The sequence below is a fragment of the Bacillus rossius genome, chromosome 1 (assembly GCF_032445375.1).
Source record: "Bacillus rossius redtenbacheri isolate Brsri chromosome 1, Brsri_v3, whole genome shotgun sequence".
Taxonomy (NCBI): Eukaryota; Metazoa; Arthropoda; class Insecta; order Phasmatodea; family Bacillidae; genus Bacillus; species Bacillus rossius.
Genome location: NC_086330.1, coordinates 17,957,958 through 17,979,862, shown reverse-complemented (window position 1 = coordinate 17,979,862; position 21,905 = coordinate 17,957,958). Strand labels below are relative to the sequence as shown.

The following is a 21,905-nucleotide window of genomic DNA, read 5'->3' as shown; positions in this document are numbered from 1 at the left end:
AGTTATAATTTTCAAAACTTTTTCCCGGGGGGGGGGGGGGGGGGGGGCCCGGACACTCCTCCTTCCTGGGGGGTATTCCAGACCCCCCGGTCTGAGCATCCCGCTTTAGAGTTCCCACACCTAAAACTTTAGAAATTAAGCACTGGCCCTATTACAGATTTGATAAACGCTTCGGGGAAACCATTTCAGTGGCGTAGCCAGGATTTGTGTATGGGGGGTGTTATGAAGCATGCCCCCCCCCCCCCCCCCCCCCCGCCAACGTATTAAAGCGTTGGGTCCGGGGGGTACTCCCCCGGAAAAAATTGTATTTTAAGGTGTAAATTGTGCTATTTTAGCAGTTTTCGGTACTTAAATTTTATTATTGTAATGGTAAAAATTTTATTAATTTTTAATATGAAATTTGTTTGAGTGATGAATAAGAAATTTAATTAAATATTTGGTGCTAAGTGGGTGGGGGGTTGAACCCATAAACTTGCCCCCTGGCTACGCCCCTGAACCATTTAAATCTTAAATAGGTTTGGATAGGTATGAAGTCACATTTTACAGTTCTCTCAACTCTTTGAGCGGACGTAAAGCGTAGGTAGTAGTTGTGGTTAGTTCGGACGGACGCTGCAGGGCGCACCGGTGTGCTTGCAGGCGGAGTGACGGCATGACGTGAGCCATGAGCGCGACCACGTCGGCCGAGCCGGCGGCGGCGGGCGAACCCGTGGACAACTCGGGCTACGGCAGCGGCGACGAGACGGCCAGCCTGCTGGAACGCGTGCCGGCGGTGACGGTGGCTGCGGCGCCCGCCGCCAAGCCGGTGCTCACGCGCCAGGACTGCACCACGCACCTGCAGCGCCACCCGCAGCTGTCGGGCTCCAGCAACCTGGGCGGCAGCCAGGAGAGCGGCGCGGGCGTGTGCCTGGAGGAGTCGAGCAGCGCGCGCTCCGTGCCCGACATCGAGCTGCACTGCCGCGACCAGGCGGTGCCGGCGCACTCTGCCGGCGCGACGGGCCCCGCCGCCTGCCGCCTCCGCGCCGCCTCCGCCGGCTACCACCTGCTGCCGCACGCGCACTCCCGCTGCCGCTGCGAGCGCCGCGACTCGCACTCGCCGCTGTCCTCCCTGCAGCCGCTGGCGCGCTCCGCTTCCCGGGAGAGCGTGCGCTCTATGGCGCTACACCAGCACCACATTCCCCACCACCCGCACCACTGCAACGCGGGCGGCGCGCCTCCCCCGCGCCTGCTGCTCACCACCTCGCCCTACAGCTCGCGCATCATCCGCCAGAGCTCGCAGCCCGAGTCGACGGCGGCGGTGGCGCCGTGCGGCGGCCACTGCGCGCACCAGCACTGCGCGCACCCCAGCGCCTCGCTGCGGCAGCTGCGCGAACCGGGCGACGGCATCGCCGGCATCGCCGCCGACTCGCTCCGCATCAACGGCGCCATCCGGCAGTTCAAGCAGGTACTACCAGAGTTAATAGCGCGGGTCGATGCCTCAGTCGCGCTGCCTGTTCGCGCGGCTCATGACCTTGGACTGTCGGGGTGCAGGGGTGGCCAACCCGACAACCACGTAGGCAGGCCTGCCAATGTATAATATTTGACAAATTTAAATGTCATTCTTTTAAATTTTAGATCAAATCAAACATTGGTACGTTTACTTTTTTTTAAAAAATAAAGCCAAATATATATGTTTTCTCTTTTTTAGAAAGCACTTGGCACAAGGGTTGGCCACGATTGCTTATAGTTAGTACTTTGTATGCATTAATCTGAACACTTTTGAAACTAAGCTTAAACGAACATACACTGTTTACCTCTTAAGGCACGGGCTTTACACGTATCATTTTAGATAGCTTTGAAAAGTTATTTATAAACTCTAGGCTGAAACAATTTGTTCTTATTGAGAGAAAATTAACTTTTGTAGCAATGTTGCATAATAGGTAGCAGACTAAATATATCATGTAATTTCAGAACACAGTTTTAAAACTGCAGTCTGCAAAAAAAAAAAAAACTTGTAGTTATTTCTAGTGTGGTTAATTTTTTAACAACTTTTGAAAATGACCCTAGAGATGAATTCAACAATAAGGAAACGAAAAATAAATTGAATGAGGCCTGAATTCACATTACTGTGAAAGACGTGACGTGAAAGACGCGATTCTACAACAGAATATCGCATTATTGTTAACATGCGGATTTCAACTGTTCGACAAACGAATCGAAACAAAAAAAAAATTGCTTAAACACTTGCACTGCATATATGATAATCATTAATGTTTGCTAATTTTTTTTAAGTAACCTTTTTGAAAAAAATATTTTTATCAAAAACTAATATATTATTTTTAAAATTAATTCGTATGAACGTATTTAAATGTTTTACTTACGAATATAGTTACCGTAATTCGAAAACGAAATTCATTTTACTAACATCGTCCCCGCGACACGATGCAAACTGAAAAACTGTGCAATCGGGAATTTTGTCGCGTGTGTTAATTATGTCGCGCTCACGTCTTTGCTTCGCATCCGTCACGCTATGATAACTCCAGCATAACCTTTTTTTTTTAATGTGTACATCTTCGCTCACGGTATAAGGGAATCGGTGGGTGTAATTGTTTGAATGGAACGAAAGTCGCACGGAACAGTGCTGCCATCTGTGCCGAATGGCGCGAACCAAAGTTCACAAACACAAAAGGGAAAAGTTAAAAGTATTAATTGTTCAGTGAATTTTAACAAGATAGGCAGTATTCTAATAAAATTATTTGTCGAAATTCAGACCAAAAGCCGAGGTTTAGTATTATTTTTTAAGTAATTTATCGCTTTAAAATTTCGTTCTTAAATTAGACGTAGCTGCTACGGCAGCGACTACTAGCGGCGAGTGCAGAAACTACGTGTCAAACACAATTGGCATTTTTTTTTTAATTGTAGGTTAAATTTCGTGTCCGAATTTCTTATCATAAGTGTATTTGCAGCATGTGAACACGTAAAAATTCTCGTTACTAAGGTTAGATGTTACATCACTGGCGAATACTGAAAGAATCGCTCACATTTTTTTTCTTCCTTTGGACAGGAGGATCACTTAAGTTTATTACTTTTGTCTGGTTAATTTGAGAAGTAATCGACCAGGCTGTATTTTAAGATACCATTCCTGAATTTGTTTGGCGATATTTCGGAAAACTTTATACAAGTGAATTTATGATGGTTTTTTTTAGCATCAGAATCTCGAGATCTACCTACATATTGTTGTTTTACGAGCCTTTGTCAGTCTTTTTGTTTGCGTTCATCCTAAAGCAAAAAAATATATAGTATAAGTGGCTTTAAGTAGATTTATTTCGAGAACAATGTTCAAAAGTGTTCAGTAAACGAGGAACAACTACACCTGTTATCGCATAACCACCTCTCGTGGGCCTGTAGCAACGCTTTATGCAACAATGTGCAAGTAGCTGTTAACTGATGGTTACGCTGAGTAGGCGGCTCTATGCTTGTAACGAACAAAACAAAACAATTTAGAGCAAAATAATTTAGAGCGTGGCTATGACACAGCTTAATGCAGTAGCGCTGTTGTACACAAGGGCGCAGAAATCACTGTCTTCTTTGCCTTTAATTCACGTGGTAGAAATCTTGTCAGTTAATTCGTATTTGAGCTCTCAAGCAATATTTTTATTCACACGAACGGGGATAAAAAGTATACATTGTTGTATTTAATAAACACAATATGCAAAAAACATTGATCAACCCTTATAGTTATAATTGTATACAATCATTAAATAATTTTATGACTGTCATTTGAAAGCGAGCAAGTAAACAAATGAAATAAATTCGCTTTAACTTTATAATCTGGGAGCTTCAATTCAGTTATTTTACCTACGTCTAGAAAATAATTATAATTATTATTAGACAGTTTTTTATATTTATTTTATCGATTGTGTTGTAACCTACAGCTAAAGGGGAAGTCCAGTTTAGCAAGTGTTTACAGCAGATAGGTTCAATAGTTTCCCAATGGATGTCAAAATTATAGGAAGTTCTGCGCCCATGTTTGTTCAACTTGCATGCCCACGTTACACAACCGCTAGGCTTAAGGACTTGGATGCCTGAAAAACAGTTACAAGGTCATGAAACAAAAGCCATGGTCACCGTAGTTTGTAGCTGCAGATGTACTGTAGTTTCCCATAGCTCACAAGTTAGCACCATGCGCACCATAGTGGTTTAAATCAGGAGAATTTTTTGACTAGCAGAGTTTTTTTTAATTTTAAATATTTACTTTTGAATACTAAAAACAATGAACTATTCATCGCAGTCAACACAAATTACATTACTACTTAACTTTTTCCACTTTTTGAATCACAATCGTTTGAATAAGATTAATATTCGATGGAGGCTCAGGAAATAAATGAAAATGACAGTAAGACCATTTGAACAATTCCGGCGCAGTAAAAAAATCAGTATTCGCAAAGTTATGATTAATTTTGCTATCATAAATGACGATTTATATATATTTGAATATTGCAAAATTAATAATTATTATTTGTTGCTAGCTAAAATAATATTTTATAATTATTTTGTAATGTCACTAGTTCAGATGAGAGTATAATGTTTCTCGTTTAAAGTTTGAAAAGGATATATGGATATATTTTTTTATTTCTAAAATATAAGCAGAAAACATATCTATAATAATATTTTAATAAGCAATATATAATCTTTACTAAGTAAATAATAAAAAATTTCAAAGGCAGTTATTTAGGTATACTCTACATTGCTATTTTTTTTATTAAATAACCTAAAGTTTTGTTTTGAAGCCTACTTATAGTTAAAAAACGTTTTTATAGAATATAAAAGATGCAAACAATATCACAACACATGGTTTCTACTATGTTAACTCACGTAAAAGTGTATTTATTTCATCAATTTTTATTCAATAGAATTATGTGAAAGACGATATTAGCAAAGGGACCTGCCAGCTATGCACAATATGTGCGCAGTTAGATGTCTGAAATACACGTTTTAACAGGAAAATTTAAAAAAAATTAAATTCGTATTGGTACGTAAAAATTCTTCATATTACTTAGCTAATTATGTACCAACATGCAATTTAGCATTCCATAAGCGTGGACAACTTGTCCAAGATGGCAATTTTTACACCGTTTATTTATCTTATAACCTAAATAAATATTTACAAAACTCTCAAAACGGTTTGTACAAAACACTTTTACAATCTTTCTAACGATAAAAAAATATATCACGTTGCAACTTGAAGTCTCGTCGACACCTAACTCACACACTGTCTTGTACGTAACGGTACTTGATTCGCGTGAGTTTGGCACCTTTAATACTACCCTGAGTTTGTACAATTAATATATTTATGACACAAAGAAAGTTTGCTTCATTAGAAATTATTATTAATAAGACTAATAAGCGTACCCTTCTAACTAAACAAAGGTATTTAAGTTTGAAAATGTCCTTCCATTAATTGGTTTGCTAAGCAACTATCCCCCGTTCGGCAATAGAATTAAGTGGTTATAGTTGTTGTGGTGAATGATTTTATATTTGAAGAAATATGCAATAAATTGACTTTTATTCATTTTATTTAAGAAATAATGAAATTCAAATTTTTTTTAATAGCTTGAAAATAACTCGCAAGAAAGAATCGCAAAGATATCATATGAATTTAGTGTTGTGGAATAAAAATGTCAACAATACATCATCAATAAATTAGCTTTGACATTGTTATGACCAAAATAATATTTTTATACGCAAATGAAAAAAAGTGGGAAAGGGCTTTATGTTCATTTTGAGTTCAATTATTAACATAGCAAAGATTACACATACCCACTGCCTAACATTTTACCTCTGTGATTAAATAATTGATCACATAAATTGGTTATCTCTAGTTTTATACCAAACCGATACAGATTTCACGCAACAACATTGCTATTAATTTTATTTAATTTAACGATAATGCCAACATACGTCTCAAGGTCATCTCTCCAATGAAAATGTCTTCTTGCTTTGAAAGTAGATGCAATGACTGTAGAACTTAAGAAAATGTTCCGAGAATCCTTACTTAATTAATATATTAAATGCGAAAGTGTGTTTGTTGGTTTGTAGGTTTGTCCTTATTTCAAGCAGCAACGGACCAACATGATTTTCGGCATACAGACAGTTTATGGGCCGGAGAGCGACATTGGCTACTTTTTATCCCGGAAAAATGCACGACTCCTGTGAGATAGATCTCGAGTGTAATTCTGTAATAATTGATAAAATCTTAGGCGTTGTGTTAGTGAGCCTACAAACAAGAGAATTCGGAGACATTACAAAGCAGTCCGGTAATGCAGATAGATTCGAGCTCTATGGGGGGTAAGCGTTTTACCCTGTTTTAATAAATTTGACTTTTAAATATTTAAGATCTCAAGCGAGAGTTGGCGATACTGCAAAAAAATTAATTCGTGGACCATACAAACAAGTCCGGTGATGCGGATAGCCGATACGTAGCTTTGTCAGGGGTAAACTTTCTACCCCATTTTAATAGAATTTATTTATTTTTCTTAAATATAAAAATTAATAAATGTTCGTCTTCTATTTTGTTCGTTTCCTATGCGCTCGCGGATCGTTCATCCAATTGAGTTAAAACTTTACACACTTGACCGAAACACGAGGATGGTCACTGTCTAAATGAGATTTCAAAAACCACCCGCATACCTCCTTCCCACCTTTAAAACAGAATTTCACCACTACTTGATGAAATTTTGTTCACTTTGCATTTAAAATAAGAGGTAAATTACAACTATAATTGATTTCTAAAAGAGCGGGTCACATTTCTACATTTAATAAAAAAAAACACATTCATCCCCTTTTCGTGCCCCCTAAAACAGAAGTTTTATTTTTGTTTTTTGATGAAATTTAGCACACTTCGTGTTTTAATTAAGGGGAAATTTACTGTATTCAACTAATTTATGAAAAAAAGAGAATGTCAAAACCCACCCACACTTTAAGGCAAAAATGTGGGGTTTCTTGATGAAAACTTTGCACACATAACATTCAAAATAAAAATAATATTAGTTAAACTTATAATTTAGAAATAATGTGTGAGGTCAATGCCTAAGTGAGTTTGGAAATCCACCGCATCCCATTTTTTCTTCTCTTAATGCCTAATGTAGGTACATATGAATACAATTGAGCACATATAATGTTAAAAACAAGAAGAAATGTACTAATTTATATTTATTCAAATAGCCTTCCCCCCTCTTCCTGTCCACACGAGTTTTCAGAAAGCACCGCGTCCCCATTTCTCATACCTTAAAACAGGATATTGGAATATCTTTATGAAATTTTGCATACGAGTTTTCTAAAAACCACTCATATATACCCTTACTACCCCTAAATCCGTATTATGGTACTTCTTGATGAATGTTTGCAAACATGGCGTTCAAGTTAAGAGAAAATTAACTGTCTATATTTATTTAAAATTAACCCCTATAAAATTATCTACTTAAGATTTTTAAAAACCACCCCAGTAGTATATAATAGGGGCGCCGAGCGCACGGGTTCTGGGTGTGGATTGTGATTGTCGGTCCGCCATCTTGGATTTGTGACGTCACGGCGGCAAAAATTCCTCAAAATTCCTCAAAAATGACTCAAAATGACTCAAAATTTCCCGTTTTAAGAAAAAATTTCTCTTTTCGAGGGAAAAATTTCCCGTTTCGAGGGAAAAATTCCCGTTTTTAGTCCTTAAAAGTCCCAGCGGCTGAAAATTCCTAAAACTGGCTTAAGCATCCTTAACTCAAGCCAACATTAAGCCATTTTTAGGATTATGACGTCACCGTTGCAATTTCCGTTACGATCGCCATCTTTAACTTTTTTATTATCCGATTTTAATGAAATTTTTTTTAAAATTTATAAAAAAATTAAATTAATAAAATTTTAATATATTTTTTATAAAAAATATACTTTTTAGACACGGAGCTCGGAGTCCTCGGTTCGAACCCAACGAGGTCAAAAAAACTAAAAATGGCGACAGACTCCTTCCCTCATGGTGGGTGCTGGCAGACTGACTCCCACCACTTTTTTATCATCATCTAGTATGACGTCATGGCCTCCATCTTGTCTTCGATGCTGGAAGCCATCATCATTGTATCGTCGGCTAGAGTGCGCCGATGACATGTTAGTTTAATTCGTATCCGCTAGAGTGCAGTAATCATTTATTATTGCTGTGTCACCCGCCATCTTGTCATTTGGCCACCATCTTGGAATCGTGTAATTATTTAGCTAGAAATTCGTAAAAAATTCCAAAATTCATTAAATAAATCACTCATTAATTTACAGATTGATTCGATCAGTTTCAGTCCTTGGTTCGATACCCGATCGATGCAATAATGTTTAATTTGATGTAAAAAAATAATAATTTCATTATTCCATGTTCAACATTCTTAAAGAGACATTAAAACCTTTACTGTCATCATCATCCTATAAGCCACCAACACCAACATATTGGTAATTCATAATTTTAATGCTAGAGATTCGGGAAAAAGTTCAGATATCATTAAATAAATTTCCAATCAATGTACTGATTAATTAGATCAACTTAGGTCCTTGGTACGATTCTGGACGATGAAAAAAATATCAATTTAACATAATAGTAACAGGTTCGAGGAATTAAACACCACAAGTTCTTTCACAAACATAATATTTATTACATAATTTCTATTCTACTACAGGATCACTTACGAAAGCCAGCAAATTTACAATCATTTAGTTCCGCAGCGGTGTGAAATGACTAATTCTTAGCTCCAATCGGTTTATACTAGACAGAGTCCAGCCAGAAACTTTACAGACATAGTCCACCTCTTCTTGACAGAGTTTCTGGATACCGTTTTTAACAGTTTGCTTCACATCGTTAGAACTGTAAATTACTGCAGCCGATGTCTTGAATGCACACTTCTTCACTTTGTCATCGAACGGATATGGCTTTCCATATATACAGTCCAACCACAAGTTATATTTCAAAGGTCCGTTTGTTGCTACATCATCAGTAAGCTGATTGATTATCTTCTGTCTGATATCGTCAAGAAAATTACAAATGTCCTTCGACTCACCGAACGTATTTAGATAATAGTAGTCTTTCAACGTTCCACGAAATGCAGACTGCGCCAAGTAGAAGCCATTATCGTTCACTTGTAATGCTCCGAACACAGTCTTAGGTTTAGTTCCATGTTCAGACGTCATAACAATCGGTTGCTGAGCATCTGTTCTTTTGGTTGTACGCTTTCGTGTCTCCAATCTAAAGCGAGGAGTCGAAATGTCGGCAGGTAGTTCAACAGTAGGAGCACAGACTCCACCTTTACATTTTTTCGCATGATGTCGCAAACTGTCAATTCGAGTAAACCATTTAAGGCACTCATCACATCGAAACTTCATGCGAGAAGGATTCTTCGTACATTTGCTCCGCTCATGTCTTCGTGCATCATGGGAAAATGCGAACGACGTATCACAGTAGCTGCAAGGATACCGTGGTGATGAAGACGATCCTTTCAGACCCGATCCAGATACAGACGTTGCAACAGTAGTACCATTTCCAGGCATTCTCTTATGCACATCGATGCATCGTTGTTGCGACGAAACCTTTACTTTCTGCCGCACAGCAGGACCTTTGCATGCCTTCATGTGCGTTTTCATATTATCTTTTCTGCAAACTGCTTATGACATTTCTCACAAACAAACATTTTACGATATAGGTTCTTGGCACATTCGCTCCTCTCGTGTCGTCGAGCATTGCTGCTGTTTGAGAAAATCTTGTCACAGTAACAACACCGATGTTCGTTAGTTGTTGTCGATTCGGCATCCATTGAAGCCTCCATCGAGGGCGAAACGAAGTTCGTCGAGTTTTCCTGCACAGCCAGCACTACCGGCATTAAAGTCTCTTCTGCTGGTGGTATCGCGTCTGATGAAGTCTCCTCCAGTGTTGTCGCCGTGGTTGTCAACGGAATCTGCTCCTTCTCCGTCGTAGCTGTCGTCAAGGTTCCCGTAGTCGACGGTACAACCTCCATCGAGTTCGACGTTAAAGACGGTAAAGATGCCATCGAGGTCTCAAGAACAGATAATTGACACGACTTATGCACCAGAAGAAACAAACTAGACGATCCTTACACCGCCGACGTCAGTAACAAACTGAGCGATCTACTGTCTAGGACTCGCTTATATACATGCACCGTATGGAATAATACGCTAGTCAAATCAAGAACCATGTACAATAATACTAGAGTCAAATCTACAAAATTAAAAAAGAGGATCATTTGATCGAAAAAAAAATTCGATCTCTCCAATATACGCCATGCTCCAAGAGCTACAATTCACGTCATCAGATCAATCTACATTTTGCTCCTATGCTTCAATTGACCATTAGCTGCAAGTTCTCCAACAGCTCCATCAGCTCCAACACGTAATGTACGCAATGTACGCGCAATACATGCAATTTACGTACAATAAATGTAATGATCACACAGTACACACAGGAAACGGAACGTACACACACAGTACACACAGAAAACGGAACGTACACACAGTACACACAGAAAACGGAACGTACACACAGTACACACAGGAAACTGAACGTACACACAGTACACACAGGAAACAGAACGTACACACAGTACACACAGGAAACGGAATGTACACACAGTACACACAGGAAACGGAACGAACACGTAATATTCACGCAATTGACGCACAGTACACGCAAAGTACACGCAATTTACGCAAAGTACACGCAATGTACGCAATGTACACAATATATATGCAATGTACACACAATGACTACACTTCGTTCGCGCAGGACAAGCATTTAATGAAAACGAAGCACGTTTGGACGGAAATTCTATAAAACGAAAGCTCATTTAACGAAAAGGAGGCACATTCTCTCGTTCATTCAACTTGGTAGGATACGATCGTCAATGATAAGTTAGGATATAATCTCTCCAACAGTCTATGAATCCAACAGTTTATATTTCCATTAGCCATCGACTCCAACAGACATTGGCTCCAACAGTCATTGGCTCCAACAGTCATTGCCTCCAACAGTCATTGCCTCCAACAGTCATTGGCTCCAACGGCCTTTTGGTTCATCAGCTCCAATGATATTTGGTTAGAATGCTACGACTCTAAGAGACTATGAGACTACAATTATACGAGTGTACAAGACTCCTACAACTACCTTCAAGTGTACAAAGCTCCAACTACTTCAGCAGCATTATGTTATAAGATTACATGACTGCTTGTTTACATAGCTACAAGTCAACGAGGCTACTTGGCTACGTAGCTACAAGTATACGAGGCTCCAAGCCATCATGACTACGCGACTACGAGCCATGAGGTAACGAGACTACGTGACTACGGGTATTCAAGCTTACGAGACTGCGAGGCTACAGAGCTACGAAGCTTCTAGAACATAAGTTTACGAGACTGCGAGAATACAGGACTACAAGTGTACACGAGTACTCGACTACTTCTTAGCTTCATCAGCTCCAAATGGCTCCAACAGGTCCAACAGCCTCCAAATGCTTAACACAGCTCCAACTGGCTCCAAATGCTCCAAACGGCCTCCAAATGCTTGACAGCTCCAAATGTCTCCAGCAGCTCCAACAGCTCCAAAAGGCTCCAAATGACCTCCAAATGGCTCCAACAGCTCCAACAGCCTCCAAATGCTTAACACAGCTCCAAATGGCTCCAAATGCTCCAAACGACCTCCAAATGCTTGACAGCTCCAAATGTCTCCAGCAGCTCCAACAGCTGCAAAAGGCTCCAAATGCTCCAAACGACCTCCAAATGGCTCCAACAGCTCCAACAGCCTCCAAATGCTTAACACAGCTCCAAATGGCTCCAAATGCTCCAAACGGCCTCCAAATGCTTGACAGCTCCAACAGCCTCCAAATGCTTAACACAGCTCCAAATGGCTCCAAATGCTCCAAACGGCCTCCAAATGCTTGACAGCTCCAAAAGGCTCCAAATGCTTCAAAAGGCTCCAAATGGCTCCAACAGCTACAACAGCTCCAAAAAAAGGCTCCAAATGCTTAACACAGCTCCAAATGCTTCAAAAGGCTCCAATTATCGCATCTGTCTTCGTCGGCATTTTCTCTTTTGCTCCCACTGCTCCAACAGCATTATGTTATATGATTCCATGGATATTTTGTTACGTAGCTACAGGTCTACGAGGTTCCAATGCATCATGTTTACGAAGCTTCCAGAACACAAGGTTACGAGACTGCGAGGCTACAGAACTACGAAGCTTCCAGGACACGAGGCTACATGGCTACGAGACTACATGACTCTAACTGATTACAATAGCACCACTCAGTGGTGAGAGTTAGGTTATCTAATGCAAAGCAAATTGATGCAAGGAGTTCTGGCTGTCATCAACAGATGTAGCCACGTGTTGCTTGCAGGTGAATATTAATTAGTTATTTTATGTGGGATGCGGGATGCTCACTAACGATCGCAAAAGAAGGAGGGCTTCGCTAGACACCAAGGAGAAGGAAGTTCGTCCATCCTGTTAGTGCTTCTTAGATTTCTCAGAGATTATTTGACTGAGTAATGATATATATTTTTTAAATTTCCACCTGATAAAAATTTACAAGTGCTGATTTATTGGCAGAATTTCAATAATTAAATGCAACCTTGAATAAAAAATGACATGACTCATTAAGTAAAAAATTCTTCATGCAGAGATCAATTCCTCATCAGTAACCAGAAGCACTCGGAGAAAACCATCAGATGTCTAGTCAGGAATAATCAGGAGCACACGGAGAAAACCGCGGCAAGTTTTCTTTGATATCATAAAATTTCAGGAAAAATAATAAAAAATAATAAAAAATAATAAAAAAAATACATAAACAGATTCTGCTAGCTTGTGAACTTCTCATTGTTGAACAAAGATAGAGTTCTAGTACAAGCCAGAATTTTATGTATTTTTTTTATTATTTTTTATTATTTTTTATTATTTTTCCTGAAATTTTATGATATCAAAGAAAACTTGCGGCGGTTTTCTCCGTGTGCTCCTGATTATTCCTGACTAGACATCTGATGGTTTTCTCCGAATGCTTCTGGTTACTGATGAGGAATTGATCTCTGCATGAAGAATTTTTTACTTAATGAGTCATGTCATTTTTTATTCAAGGTTGCATTTAATTATTGAAATTCTGCCAATAAATCAGCACTTGTAAATTTTTATCAGGTGGAAATTTAAAAAATATATATCATTACTCAGTCAAATAATCTCTGAGAAATCTAAGAAGCACTAACAGGATGGACGAACTTCCTTCTCCTTGGTGTCTAGCGAAGCCCTCCTTCTTTTGCGATCGTTAGTGAGCATCCCGCATCCCACATAAAATAACTAATTAATATTCACCTGCAAGCAACACGTGGCTACATCTGTTGATGACAGCCAGAACTCCTTGCATCAATTTGCTTTGCATTAGATAACCTAACTCTCACCACTGAGTGGTGCTATTGTAATCAGTTAGAGTCATGTAGTCTCGTAGCCATGTAGCCTCGTGTCCTGGAAGCTTCGTAGTTCTGTAGCCTCGCAGTCTCGTAACCTTGTGTTCTGGAAGCTTCGTAAACATGATGCATTGGAACCTCGTAGACCTGTAGCTACGTAACAAAATATCCATGGAATCATATAACATAATGCTGTTGGAGCAGTGGGAGCAAAAGAGAAAATGCCGACGAAGACAGATGCGATAATTGGAGCCTTTTGAAGCATTTGGAGCTGTGTTAAGCATTTGGAGCCTTTTTTTTGGAGCTGTTGTAGCTGTTGGAGCCATTTGGAGCCTTTTGAAGCATTTGGAGCCTTTTGGAGCTGTCAAGCATTTGGAGGCCGTTTGGAGCATTTGGAGCCATTTGGAGCTGTGTTAAGCATTTGGAGGCTGTTGGAGCTGTCAAGCATTTGGAGGCCGTTTGGAGCATTTGGAGCCATTTGGAGCTGTGTTAAGCATTTGGAGGCTGTTGGAGCTGTTGGAGCCATTTGGAGGTCGTTTGGAGCATTTGGAGCCTTTTGCAGCTGTTGGAGCTGCTGGAGACATTTGGAGCTGTCAAGCATTTGGAGGTCGTTTGGAGCATTTGGAGCCATTTGGAGCTGTGTTAAGCATTTGGAGGCTGTTGGAGCTGTTGGAGCCATTTGGAGGTCATTTGGAGCCTTTTGGAGCTGTTGGAGCTGCTGGAGACATTTGGAGCTGTCAAGCATTTGGAGGCCGTTTGGAGCATTTGGAGCCAGTTGGAGCTGTGTTAAGCATTTGGAGGCTGTTGGACCTGTTGGAGCCATTTGGAGCTGATGAAGCTAAGAAGTAGTCAAGTACTCGTGTACACTTGTAGTCCTGTATTCTCGCAGTCTCGTAAACTTATGTTCTAGAAGCTTCGTAGCTCTGTAGCCTCGCAGTCTCGTAAGCTTGAATACCCGTAGTCACGTAGTCTCGTTACCTCATGGCTCGTAGTCGCGTAGTCATGATGGCTTGGAGCCTCGTATACTTGTAGCTACGTAGCCAAGTAGCCTCGTTGACTTGTAGCTATGTAAACAAGCAGTCATGTAATCTTATAACATAATGCTGCTGAAGTAGTTGGAGCTTTGTACACTTGAAGGTAGTTGGAGGAGTCTTGTACACTCGTATAATTGTAGTCTCATAGTCTCTTAGAGTCGTAGCATTCTAACCAAATATCATTGGAGCTGATGAACCAAAAGGCCGTTGGAGCCAATGACTGTTGGAGGCAATGACTGTTGGAGGCAATGACTGTTGGAGCCAATGACTGTTGGAGCCAATGTCTGTTGGAGTCGATGGCTAATGGAAATATAAACTGTTGGATTCATAGACTGTTGGAGAGATTATATCCTAACTTATCATTGACGATCGTATCCTACCAAGTTGAATGAACGAGAGAATGTGCCTCCTTTTCGTTAAATGAGCTTTCGTTTTATAGAATTTCCGTCCAAACGTGCTTCGTTTTCATTAAATGCTTGTCCTGCGCGAACGAAGTGTAGTCATTGTGTGTACATTGCATATATATTGTGTACATTGCGTACATTGCGTGTACTTTGCGTAAATTGCGTGTACTTTGCGTGTACTGTGCGTCAATTGCGTGAATATTACGTGTTCGTTCCGTTTCCTGTGTGTACTGTGTGTACATTCCGTTTCCTGTGTGTACTGTGTGTACGTTCTGTTTCCTGTGTGTACTGTGTGTACGTTCAGTTTCCTGTGTGTACTGTGTGTACGTTCCGTTTTCTGTGTGTACTGTGTGTACGTTCCGTTTTCTGTGTGTACTGTGTGTGTACGTTCCGTTTCCTGTGTGTACTGTGTGATCATTACATTTATTGTACGTAAATTGCATGTATTGCGCGTACATTGCGTACATTACGTGTTGGAGCTGATGGAGCTGTTGAAGAACTTGCAGCTAATGGTCAATTGAAGCATAGGAGCAAAATGTAGATTGATCTGATGACGTGAATTGTAGCTCTTGGAGCCTGGCGTATATTGGAGAGATCGAATTTTTTTTTCGATCAAATGATCCTCTTTTTTAATTTTGTAGATTTGACTCTAGTATTATTGTACATGGTTCTTGATTTGACTAGCGTATTATTCCATACGGTGCATGTATATAAGCGAGTCCTAGACAGTAGATCGCTCAGTTTGTTACTGACGTCGGCGGTGTAAGGATCGTCTAGTTTGTTTCTTCTGGTGCATAAGTCGTGTCAATTATCTGTTCTTGAGACCTCGATGGCATCTTTACCGTCTTTAACGTCGAACTCGATGGAGGTTGTACCGTCGACTACGGGAACCTTGACGACAGCTACGACGGAGAAGGAGCAGATTCCGTTGACAACCACGGCGACAACACTGGAGGAGACTTCATCAGACGCGATACCACCAGCAGAAGAGACTTTAATGCCGGTAGTGCTGGCTGTGCAGGAAAACTCGACGAACTTCGTTTCGCCCTCGATGGAGGCTTCAATGGATGCCGAATCGACAACAACTAACGAACATCGGTGTTGTTACTGTGACAAGATTTTCTCAAACAGCAGCAATGCTCGACGACACGAGAGGAGCGAATGTGCCAAGAACCTATATCGTAAAATGTTTGTTTGTGAGAAATGTCATAAGCAGTTTGCCAGAAAAGATAATATGAAAACGCACATGAAGGCATGCAAAGGTCCTGCTGTGCGGCAGAAAGTAAAGGTTTCGTCGCAACAACGATGCATCGATGTGCATAAGAGAATGCCTGGAAATGGTACTACTGTTGCAACGTCTGTATCTGGATCGGGTCTGAAAGGATCGTCTTCATCACCACGGTATCCTTGCAGCTACTGTGATACGTCGTTCGCATTTTCCCATGATGCACGAAGACATGAGCGGAGCAAATGTACGAAGAATCCTTCTCGCATGAAGTTTCGATGTGATGAGTGCCTTAAATGGTTTACTCGAATTGACAGTTTGCGACATCATGCGAAAAAATGTAAAGGTGGAGTCTGTGCTCCTACTGTTGAACTACCTGCCGACATTTCGACTCCTCGCTTTAGATTGGAGACACGAAAGCGTACAACCAAAAGAACAGATGCTCAGCAACCGATTGTTATGACGTCTGAACATGGAACTAAACCTAAGACTGTGTTCGGAGCATTACAAGTGAACGATAATGGCTTCTACTTGGCGCAGTCTGCATTTCGTGGAACGTTGAAAGACTACTATTATCTAAATACGTTCGGTGAGTCGAAGGACATTTGTAATTTTCTTGACGATATCAGACAGAAGATAATCAATCAGCTTACTGATGATGTAGCAACAAACGGACCTTTGAAATATAACTTGTGGTTGGACTGTATATATGGAAAGCCATATCCGTTCGATGACAAAGTGAAGAAGTGTGCATTCAAGACATCGGCTGCAGTAATTTACAGTTCTAACGATGTGAAGCAAACTGTTAAAAACGGTATCCAGAAACTCTGTCAAGAAGAGGTGGACTATGTCTGTAAAGGTTCTGGCTGGACTCTGTCTAGTATAAACCGATTGGAGCTAAGAATTAGTCATTTCACACCGCTGCGGAACTAAATGATTGTAAATTTGCTGGCTTTCGTAAGTGATCCTGTAGTAGAATAGAAATTATGTAATAAATATTATGTTTGTGAAAGAACTTGTGGTGTTTAATTCCTCGAACCTGTTACTATTATGTTAAATTGATATTTTTTTCATCGTCCAGAATCGTACCAAGGACCTAAGTTGATCTAATTAATCAGTACATTGATTGGAAATTTATTTAATGATATCTGAACTTTTTCCCGAATCTTTAGCATTAAAATTATGAATTACCAATATGTTGGTGTTGGTGGCTTATAGGATGATGATGACAGTAAAGGTTTTAATGTCTCTTTAAGAATGTTGAACATGGAATAATGAAATTATTATTTTTTTACATCAAATTAAACATTATTGCATCGATCGGGTATCGAACCAAGGACTGAAACTGATCGAATCAATCTGTAAATTAATGAGTGATTTATTTAATGAATTTTGGAATTTTTTACGAATTTCTAGCTAAATAATTACACGATTCCAAGATGGTGGCCAAATGACAAGATGGCGGGTGACACAGCAATAATAAATGATTACTGCACTCTAGCGGATACGAATTAAACTAACATGTCATCGGCGCACTCTAGCCGACGATACAATGATGATGGCTTCCAGCATCGAAGACAAGATGGAGGCCATGACGTCATACTAGATGATGATAAAAAAGTGGTGGGAGTCAGTCTGCCAGCACCCACCATGAGGGAAGGAGTCTGTCGCCATTTTTAGTTTTTTTGACCTCGTTGGGTTCGAACCGAGGACTCCGAGCTCCGTGTCTAAAAAGTATATTTTTTATAAAAAATATATTAAAATTTTATTAATTTAATTTTTTTATAAATTTTAAAAAAAATTTCATTAAAATCGGATAATAAAAAAGTTAAAGATGGCGATCGTAACGGAAATTGCAACGGTGACGTCATAATCCTAAAAATGGCTTAATGTTGGCTTGAGTTAAGGATGCTTAAGCCAGTTTTAGGAATTTTCAGCCGCTGGGACTTTTAAGGACTAAAAACGGGAATTTTTCCCTCGAAACGGGAAATTTTTCCCTCGAAAAGAGAAATTTTTTCTTAAAACGGGAAATTTTGAGTCATTTTGAGTCATTTTTGAGGAATTTTGAGGAATTTTTGCCGCCGTGACGTCACAAATCCAAGATGGCGGACCGACAATCACAATCCACACCCAGAACCCGTGCGCTCGGCGCCCCTATTATATAGGGGAAAGGAGTATAAGAGTGCGCACTTAGAAAGTTGGTAATTTTTTAGGGCAGTAATTGAAATGATATCTAAACACAAATTTTACAGAACATGCTTTACTCAATCAGGAAACATCAGAATTTTTTTCTAGCAATTATGATTTAAACATGAGACGAATAAAAATGTTTTACAAAATAATGCCAAATGCGTACTCTTGGCCTACTATGCGGGTAAGAGTCCGCATCAGTGAGGGTAAGAGTCCGCATCAACAGTAGTCGCACACAAAAGGTCCATAGCCTTCATAACTGGAACATCCTTCATGCCACCAGTCGTTGCATATTCCACACTGGATCCAGTCTTCGTCATAGGATTCTTTACAAGCAGGGCAGGTAGTTACTTCAGTGGATGGTTCACCATGACTTGTAGAGGGACCTTGACTTTGAACAGTTTCAAAATTGGCTCTAAGTTTATTTTTTGACTTTACTTTCTTTGTATTCGCATTCTTTGTCTCGGCCTCATGTCTTGTTTTCAGTAGAGCTCGATCAGCTTTTGCCTTCTCTATTTCTTGCTTTGCCTTCTCTTTCTCTTCTAATATATTTTTGTAAGGGGATGAAGTTATGATATTTGATTTTTGAGCTGGTCTTTTGTTTTTGCTTTCTTGCCGCTTATGTTGTGGAAGTGGCAGAACTGACTGAATTTGAATGCGTATTGTGCCAGATGTTGTGGGTTCTGAAGAAAGCAAATTGCCATTTTCTTGATCGTTATTCAAATTATTGGAATCACAGTTCTTCTCAACTTCAGTAGACATGGTTTCAGGTTGATGTAGGGCTAGCCCTAAGCCCTCTTCATTAGAAATTTGAGCAGTCACCAATGATGGAGCAAACATATCTTCGCTTATGACATCAGGATCATATGGCTCTATTCCAGTAGCTTTGAATGCTCTTTTAGCAAGTTTTACACTCGCAGTGGCACTGTACGCAGCACCAAAAATGCCTGCAACTTGGTAAAGAGTTATCACCTTTCCTGGATTTTGTACTAGCCACTTTTCTGCTTCAGTTGCATATGCTGTCTTCAGTGGTGCAAAAACAACCCTATCCAGAGGCTGGGTAAGATGACTACCATGTGGGGGTAGGGTTAAAAATGTTATGTGGTTTTCCCTGCAAAATAAAACTGCACCGAGAGAACAGTGAGTTGAGTGGTTATCTGCTATTAAGAGAACTGGATCGTCTAGTGATGGTTTGACATACATTGCAAAGTGTTTGAGCCATTCAATAAAAAGATCTGTGGTCATGTATCCTGTGTCACTGATCAGAGGCAAAGTTCCTGTCGGAGCATCTTTGTAGAGCATGTTATTCATTCTTTTTCTGGGAAAAATTAGTGCAGGTGGCACATAAAAACCTGTAGCGCCAATGGAGCATACAGCAGTTACAGTTTGCCCCCTTTCTGCGCTAGACACCTTGCAGACAGTTTTTTTTTCCTTTGGGGCTAATTATCTTGGGTGTTTTGTTGGGAACCGTAGTGACCCCTGTTTCGTCCATATTGAAGATCCTGTGCGGTGGAAACTTTTTTTCGAGACGACACTGCTTCAAGTTTTCAAAAAATCTTGAAACTTGAACTTTATTGAAACCCACCGCTCTTGCAACACTGCATAATTCTGGCGCACGAACAGAAAGTTTGTGGCGTTTGCAAAACCCTTTTAACCAATCTTTTCCTGCCAACTTTTTTTCTTGGTTGAATCTTTCAGAAACTCCATTCTTCTCTGCAAAATCAAAAGCTACTTTCATTATGTGCTTTCTTGTAAGGCCGTAGAACCTGTTGTCCAAATCTTTACAATGCTGTGCAAGTTCTTTTTCCATTTCATCTGACAAAGCATTTTTAAAGCGCCCAAGTGATACCGGAACCGTCCCCTGCAACAAACAGAGCCATAACTTTGTAGCCTAGACCACAAAATAAAAACTAAAATAAAACGGAATCCCTAGGCTAAAAGAAAAGGAACTGTTTTGAAGAAAGCGCAAAATATGTGGTTAGGTTTTTTACCCTGTCAAATGTTTCGTTTGAAATAGGCCCTACTAAATGTTTTTAATGGCAAAGTATTTAAATGCTTTGTGCAACTAAGAAATAGGCCCTAATACATTTACAGAAAACATGTTTACTTAACACTACAAATAATTTATCATTAAACAATTGTAGGCATATCTATGGTAGCCTACTGGAATGTATGTAGGTCTACACCACGATGTCTACACATAATATTTAATGGCCTTCAAAAAACTGTTTCATTTTTTCATGCAGCCATGCAAACAAAATTTACTTACTGCTTTGAGTCTTTTCCTTAATGTGCTTTCCTTAATTCCCAAATCTCTGGCCACTTTCCTTTTACTGTCACCAGCCTCTATTTTCCGTTTTGCTTCATCTAAGATGTCCTGTGTGGTCAGAACCCTCTCACTTTTTCGCTTGTATGGAGCCATTCATAAAGATATCATATCTGCAACAATGAAGGTAAATTCACATCAAAATAATAAATAATGTTAATAGAAACAAGTATTTATGTATTATTTAGTATTGCTGTTATCACTACACTTAAAGTAATATGATACATTTCCATAGAGAAAAGTTTCTTTTGATAACAGTGGAACAAATGTGGGAGGCTAAGAGTACGCATTCACAAACCCAGTGCGCACTCTTAGCCACATACGTAGTGTTTCGTTACATCGTCAACAGATAGCAGCACAGTACACATAGAGAACTGCTAACCACGCCATGTTGTTCTCGACATGACGTACTTTATTATGAAATAAACTTTAAACGAAATAACAAATCTTAAAGAGTTCAAAAACACTAAATTGTTTATTAAAAAAATTACATACCTTTTACAGTAAATCACTTATTCCTCTATAACTTCCAGGCAAAATACACGTAACTCGAAACAACTTAGTAGGAAACAGCGTTCACGCATACACACCTAAACACCGCACTGGCATTAGCTTGCAGTGATACCAACATAATAAAAATGATTTGCGTACTCTTACCCGACTGCGCACTCTTATACTCCTTTCCCCTACTACTCACCCCGTTTACCTTTCCCACCACTTAAAGTAAAGTACTAATACAAAATTGATAACATCACGCATACTTGACGTTCAAAAGAGGAAGAATTTACTTTCTTCATATAAATTTCATTAAAAAAATATTTATTGAATAAATTTTGGTTCTAAAAACGACACTATCCGTCTTTCCCACCCCTTTAAGTTAATTTTTTTCACACCTCGATGAAATATTTTACACTTAATGTTAAAAAATTAAAATCATTTTGTTATTAGATCTACCATTTTTCATGGCTTCATGAAGTTTAGAAATAAATTCCCGTATTCCACTTTACTACCCCTGAAAACAGATTTTTGACTCTCCTTGCTGGAATATTGAACCGTTCACGTACAAACAAAGGGGAAGTTATCATCAACAACCTATTAAGAAAAAGATGTTCACTGAAAACATGAGATTACGAAAAACAAAACACATTATTCTTTTCTACCATTTAGGCATTAATTTTTCCCTTCTAGATGAAATTTTGGGCACTTGACGTTAAAATTAAAATCACTACTATCTACTAACGATTTTTCACAAAAAAGTTAATAAAATAAAT

General features: G+C 39.5%; 2 protein-coding genes across 3 annotated transcripts in view; one reads left to right on the top strand and one right to left on the bottom strand.

The window, feature by feature from the left end:
- Nucleotides 1-21,905, top strand: part of LOC134532737 (small conductance calcium-activated potassium channel protein) — a 768,096-nt gene that overhangs the window by 440,405 nt on the left and 305,786 nt on the right. For both annotated transcript variants that reach the window (XM_063369557.1, XM_063369548.1), the window contains exon 2: nt 637-1,441. In XM_063369557.1, coding sequence (XP_063225627.1) covers nt 662-1,441 — 780 coding nt within the window. In that variant the 5' untranslated portion in view covers nt 637-661. The remainder of the gene's footprint in view (nt 1-636; nt 1,442-21,905) is intronic.
- Nucleotides 19,226-21,257, bottom strand: LOC134532700 (uncharacterized). The gene is made up of 2 exons (XM_063369448.1): nt 20,578-21,257; nt 19,226-20,169 (listed from the first exon to the last, which is right to left on the bottom strand). Exons 1-2 carry the CDS (start codon nt 20,728-20,730, stop codon nt 19,711-19,713), a joined length of 612 nt encoding a protein of 203 aa, XP_063225518.1. The 5' UTR covers nt 20,731-21,257; the 3' UTR covers nt 19,226-19,710.